Below are 7,359 nucleotides of genomic sequence, written 5' to 3' on the forward strand. Positions count from 1 at the left end.
ACATTTACAAGTATGTACTGTATTTACAGTACAGTACATGCATTCGTAAATTTAGATTACTTTTTTCTGTACTCTATTAAAAACTAAAATTTATTTGTTTGTAAGCTTAAAATAGATTCTTATTAACCATATATTATTAAAAATGCATTAATAAATAAAATACAGAACTGGGAATAGTAATTTATGGTTTAGCCTAGTGACAAGTAGATTCGGAGACAAGTAAATTCGACTTACGTCGTTTTTCGACTTAAGTCGTTTTCCTAGAACCAATTACAGACGTAAGGCGAGGTATACCTGTAGTTTAATTCTCAGCCATTCAACATATTATCAAAAAATATAGGATCATTATTAAATAAAACAACAAATAAAAATTCATGTAAATTTATTAATATAAAAATACAGTTAAACCTGTCTATAATGGAATTCCAAGGGACTGAACATCTCTTCTGTAGTAGACAGGTTTCCACTATATACAGGTTACCTACTATAGTTATCCCTTCATTAAAATGCAATTAATAAATTTCTTGATGTGTACCGCATATATCAAAATAATGTTAATCAAATACAGCGGAACCTTGGTACTCAACTGAACAATTACCACCCTCTAGAACAAATTTTTGGTTAATAACAAATAGTTTCATTTTAACTTTAATTTTTTCATTCATCTGTAAAAAGTTCTCTAAGATAAAGATGAGTAACCAGTTGAAAAATAAAATGAAACTTTACAGCTTTGTCATATAAAAATTATACTCAATTCAGTTCATTTTTTTGTAAGTGAAAAAAAAAAAAAACTGTGTATGGAACACAATCAATTTCAAGTGGATGAAAATAAGTGTCTGTCACACACTAAGATTTATTGCAAATTCACAGGTTATTTGTGAATCTTTAACAATTTCTTCCTACAATTTCCCTTCAACAGCTTTCGGGGGTCCATATATTTTGTATCCGTTAGTTCAAAATTTCTTAAATGAAACTTTCAAAACCACATTTGACACATTCGAAATTTAGAAGCATTTTCCAAATACACAGTACGAGTATTTTTTACTGTTTGTATAGTGTGATATTCTTTATGAAACTTAAAAAACATGTATAATATGCCCGATGTGCATTTTATCTGCAGATATTTCAACTTGATTTTATTCAAATGAAATGTGATATAAAAAGGTTTATAAAACTTCAAAACAAAGAATATAATCTCACATTAGGAATAATGTTTTAAATTTCACAACTTATAATTACATTACATACAAGTATTTATGTTAGGTAAAAACAGCTGTTAAAAAACTTTCCGTTCAAATCCCAATAAAATTGTTGTAATACAGCAGTCATATTTTGCATTGTGTATGTGTATTTTTTTTACTTTTTTATGATTTATATATGCCAGGCTTATAAACTTCTTGTTAAATTTGTGTTAAATCAGATAAAGATACTAATTTTTCTGTTGTACAGCCTGATTTTCCTTTCAATTTCCACAATATACAGGTATAATTTACAGTAATTTTTGCAAAAAAATTCAAGGGACCCAAGAAATTTTCTCTTAATGACAGTTTTTTGCTATATACAGGTTTGACTGTAATATGACTTTCAAACTGCTCGAAACTACTTATTTTAACTAAATATACAACTCAAAAAAAAAAAAAAAAAAAAACAGAAACTTTTATAAAATAAAGTATATAAATACTTAATCTATAAACATCTTAAAGTCCAATGTTTTTTAATAATATGCCAAATGATCACCATAATGAATTGGACTACTTTACTGCTACTATTAATAATTGCCATAGTGGGTTATTATATGCCATGGATGTAGGAGTTGTTCCCAGTTGGTGCCATAAGTAACTGTGGATGGTTATATCTAAACTTAAATATGACTGGAAGCAAAGAGTCAGACGATATTCTGGGTAGCATAACTGGCAACACATCCACATAGTAAGTGAGAGTTGTGGGTTCAAGTCCAGCTCCAGGCCAATTCTTTTCTTCCAGAATATTCTAAATTATTTAGTAAATATTAATTTAATTGTAATTATTAAATTTAATAAGAGATGGCACCTAATGCCTATCCCTAGTACAAATTAAGAATTTAATTATTAATAGTAGTGGTAAAGTAGCTTGATTCATTATAGCAATTGCTTGGACTATAAATATTTAAAAGTTGAGATTATTGGTTTCCTTAATTAGCAGTTGTGTGTATTATTTATCAAGGTGCCAAGTTTTGTGAAGGATATCAGTAAGTTGAGAACAATGAACATTTTTTAAAATTATTTTTTGAAATTTTATGGTATTATTATGAGAAGTTTTCAATATACCAATTAAGGAAGTTAAATCACACACACAAAAAGCAATACCATATTTTTGTGCATATAACCCACAAGTTATCTGTGTTTACAGATACAATAGGTGATCAGTTAATGAACATAATCCGTTCCAAGGCTTTGTTTGTTATCTGAATTTTTCATTAACTGATTATCGATTTTCCATACATTTTTATGGGAATTTGATTAATTTGTTCTTGAAACTCCAAAAAATAAAAAATACATACTTTTTTACTACATTTATTTGTATGTAATAGTAAAAATACATATATATGAGTCTTGCATTTTTATTAGTCATGTTTTTTTCTGTTTGTGGGGGTTAAAGAATCTGTCCAATGTCTATTGCTTTTCTCTTTCAAGATTTTTCTGAAGTAATTAATAGTATTGTAAGTGTAGAGATCCCCAACCCCATTAACTTGATTCTGATTTGGATACCACTTGAATGATTGTTGTTCTGACATCCTCCCACTTCTTCAAAACATCTTTAGTAGCAGATGTCAACATTGGTCCTCTTTCGTCTTCCTATTTTTCAAAAGAAAACACGTCTTGCTGAGTTTCTTGGTATTCTTCATTTGAGAGTTCTTGGAGTTCTTCTGTTGTCAGGTTAGTTTCAGCCAACGTGTCCCTCACCTCATCGGCAGTTATCCTAGACCTTGCAGTGACAGTCAGCACCTTCCCAGCCCTCCTGGAACTCATATGGACCCCAGGTCACTTGGGCATATCCATTAACGAAGAGGCCGATAAGGCAGTGAGTCAAAACCAAATAACAGTCACATGGAGACATTCCCTTATGCCCAGGGAACTTCATTATCTCTATCGAGACAAAATAATTCACACATTCACTGAAATCTGGTCAGAATCCCATAGGAATAAGAGGAGAGAACATCTCCGTCCTTTTGCCAGTTGGCCATACAACCTTGCCTCATAACAAAGAGCGGAGACACTATTGGCCAAACTAAGAACCAATACGGCCCCACTAAATGCTTTTCTCTACTCTAGAAACCACTACCATTCACCAAATTGCCAACACTGCAGAGCGGAAAAAAATGACAATCCACTACTGGTTGGAATGCCCAAAATATGCATAGGCTCATAAGGACCTAGGACATATCTCATTAGACTTGAGCTTGGTAAGAACTGTGACTCCAATATACTGGCCGAACGCAAGGATCCCCCTCACAAGCACATGAAAATCCTAAAGAACTATATACATCGAACATGACATTTCGCCTAGTCATGCAGCGGTGCTCATCGAAGAAAAAGCCGATACACAGCCAGAATCTCCATATAAACCCCGAAAGAAAGAAAACAAAACAGCCATAATCTTAAATTCTCTTATTATTGCTCCAATTGGTACTCTGGTTTACCGAATGCCAATCATTTTTATTCCTTTTTTAGAAATAACAATATTTCATTTTGCATTGTTTACACAGACATTAATTTATTAACATTATAAAATTACAAAGAAAAAGTATCTATGAAATTATAAATTTTCAAAGATTAACGTTTACAAATTTTCACTGTAACAAATGAGTGGCATAAATTTTGATGTCTCTTAAAATTGCCGTAAACATTTCATCTTTGGCATATTGTTCTGTTAAATATGACTCTAAGTGGATAATTATGTGAAGTTCCATGATGAACTTTATTTCTCCAGTTTGCACTGCCCCACAACCTTTCTATATTTTGGGTGTATTTTGATCTACAAAATTATACAGCAGAGCGTCGATTTTCCGAAAGTCAATCATCCGAAAGAATTCCAGTCGGCAAATTTAAATTTTCGTCAGTGCTGTGGCGCTTCAATCTTTGACTATGTCTTGGGCTACTCAAATATTTCACGTTTTTGATACTAAATTAACATCTGAAGTATAATTTTTTATTATTTTTATATTTTTCAATATATTTATTTTGTTTGTACAAAATAAAAAAATAATTTTTAACGATACAATAGTCTTTGTTAGGCTTAACATCGACAAAAATTCAACGCGAAGCGACACGCAACGGAGAAAAATTTCGAAATCGGATACATTAAACTATTTTTTCGTACGTAAATCAGTTATCCGAAATATCAGTTATCCGGACAACCCCAGTTCCCAATTGATTCAGAAAATCGACACTCTACTGTACTTATGATTTACCTGGAAGTGTTCATAACCGGCTTCTACTAATTTGTCTCCTTAAAACCAGTTCTGAGTTCTTACACCCTTCTTTTCACAACAGGAGCAGTTATGGCATCTCCATCTTGGGACGTCAGAGGAGCAGAAATATGATGTCATTGAACGATTTTTTTAAACAGTACCTTTCACTCTGCAAAATACCTTTTTCTTGAAAAAACATATTGCACTTTCCTCATCATTGGGTAAATCCCACAGTGTATAATCTGTTTTATGTTGAAAACAAAAGATGATGTCAAGATCAAAGTTTAGAAATGCAGAAAATTAACAATATGTAAAATTTTCATGACTACAATAGTGCTATCATGTAAATATGCAAATCATTTGTGGCGATAAACTGGTTCTAACTAGTGTTGTTTAAAAACATAATAGACTTTTATAAATTTTAAACAATATTAGTAGAAAGGTTAAACTTTGAATCCAAAATCACTACAAAAGCTGTTTATTGTGAATTAAAGACAATTTTAAGAAGTAAACACGATTCATATTTCACCAATTGAATGATGCCCAGTTAACAAAATAGTACGCTCCGATTTTTATTATTTTAAATTTTCGTTGATGTTGGCAAAGAATTCAACATTATAAGAGTCAACTTTTAAAAGGCCAAACCTCATAAAGGTAACTTACACATTTAAACACCCAAACTAGCACACATTAATTCAAATCAGCACACACTGACTAACATTTTCATCTATTTATAACAGGCATCTTCACATACAATACATATAATGCAGAAATAAACTGAACAAATTAAAATTGAATATGCTTTTATAAACATAACAAAATTTGTTCAAAAACTAAATTTTTAATTTGTTCAAAAAATTATTTAAACTAAAAATGTAATTCGTCCGGAAAATAATTTAAACTCAACCAAACCAAATAAGGCTATAAATCCGCTATTATTAATGATTAGATACCAAGTAATTTAGTACTGGAGGTAAAACTAGCACCTGCTCCAGGCTCGTTTTCTTCCAGATGGTTGTAAATTATTTAATAAATTATTAAAATTATAATTATTAACTTAGATAAGAGATGGTGCCTAATGCCTACCTCTAGTAGCAAATTACTTACTATCTAATCATTAATAATAGTGGATTTATAGCCCGATCATTTAAGGCGATCACTCGGTCGAATATCTACGTATCGGGCTTTGGAATGCTTAGTAATCTTAAATAATTTAAAACTGAAGTTATTTGTTCAGTTTAGTTCTGCATTATGTGTATTGTACCCAAACAGGATTATAAACAGACCAAAACATTAGCAAAAAAGTGTCATTTTGAGTTAGTGCAGGTCGGTTCAGGTGTTTTGTCGATACTTTTCGGTTAACGGAACGCCAGCCGACACATACGGCAACGGGTAAGATTCAAGTTCCGAACGAGGTGTTTCACATCACCCCAGATACGTTAATCTTTTGCGAGATATTTGTCTCTAAAAATCAGTTTTTAATACATATCAGTTTACCACCTATTCTACATGCTTTGCACGTAGATGCGCGCCTCGGTGGGGCGAGCTCCCACATCCGCTAAAACTATATAACAGGGGTGGCCAACCTGTGGCTCGCAAGCCACATGCAGCTCTTTGAAGGATTATATGTGGCTCTCGATAAATGTACCCGAGTTCCCTTTTCGTTTTTGTGTTGTTATATTTTTAAAAATTATTATCGTTCCGTATGTGTTTCAAAATGTCTTTTAAATTACTAACAACAAATATGAAAGACTAAGTGCAACGTTGTAACAAATTTCATTTCCGTCCAAGTTAAGAATGATATGACTCATCGAAAACTGTGCGAACGAACATAAAAGTGGAGTAATCGTCCGTTATCGACCGACTCCAGACCGATTTTGAATTTGTAAACTGTCATTGCAATGGACAGTTGACATTGTGCTCTGGAGGAAACAATTTGTATCACTCTTGCTACGAATATAATTTGTAATCTGAAATTTTTTGCATACCTTTTTAATACGTATTTAATTGCGCCTTGCGAAAAATTTCAAATTTTGAAAAATGGCTCGGACTATCAAGGAGCTTGGTCACCCTGGCTATATAACATCAAGTACTCCACGAACGGTCAAGGGCTCGAAGCCAGCAGTCACGAGGACTAAATCGTTAACAGAGATAGTCTTTCGCCGTCGTCTTCCGGCGTCCCGTTAACCAAAAAGAACCGTTCCGTCTGCGTTTAAGTAATATATTCCAGTTTTGGAGCATACTTGCCAAGGTTAACAAGCCAAATCTACAGTTCCATTTGGCACTCAAATAAAAAACCCCGCAATCTTACCAGGATTCCTGCAGCATTGACAAGATGTAAATCCTATCGTATAATACAAATTTATTTTCAAGGAAATTAATAGTAATAATTCGGTAGACGTTACCTTTAGTTAATTTGAACCTATACGAAAATTACCTAAAAGTAACTTCTACCAATAATTCATTAAAAATAATAATAATAATTTAATTAACTTGATTTAAAAATATAAATAATTTATTTAACTTTAAAACGTATTTTTTTTTTAAGTTAAAGTCGTTAAATTAAAGAAGAGTCTCGACCAAACGACATTAGAAACAAGCGCCAAATACGAAACGTCAAAAGCCTAACCTGATATTCAATGTCCAGAACTTGTCCTGCGTTGGCTTTCTGATAAAAACATTCTTCGGTTCCCGGTCGAATTTTAATTGTTAATTCATTTTCAAATATATCGATAAAACCCCCTTTCGTTATATAATTTACTAAAATAAAAATACAAAATAACTTCTGTCTGCTAAAACTCCTAACCGGATCCATCGAAAACTCTCGATTTATACTTTACTTTCGTATTTTGTAAATGTTAAGGAATATCTTAATTAAAATTAAAATTTAATTATATATTAATATAATT

General features: G+C 31.8%; 1 protein-coding gene across 1 annotated transcript in view; it reads right to left on the reverse strand.

Annotated features, from left to right (window-relative positions):
- LOC111631637 (transmembrane emp24 domain-containing protein 5-like) overlaps window positions 1-7,282 on the reverse strand; it is a gene marked incomplete at its 3' end in the record, with an annotated part of 10,413 nt that extends 3,131 nt beyond the window's left edge. Inside the window, exon 1 of the mRNA XM_023375932.1 lies at window positions 7,080-7,282. Within this exon, the coding sequence (XP_023231700.1) occupies window positions 7,080-7,265 (186 nt within the window). The remainder of the gene's footprint in view (window positions 1-7,079) is intronic.
- Window positions 7,283-7,359: the final 77 nt, after the last annotated feature.

This window comes from Centruroides sculpturatus, unplaced genomic scaffold (genome assembly GCF_000671375.1).
Source record: "Centruroides sculpturatus isolate CEXI.00-Female unplaced genomic scaffold, Cexi_2.0 scaffold719, whole genome shotgun sequence".
NCBI lineage: Eukaryota > Metazoa > Arthropoda > Arachnida > Scorpiones > Buthidae > Centruroides > Centruroides sculpturatus.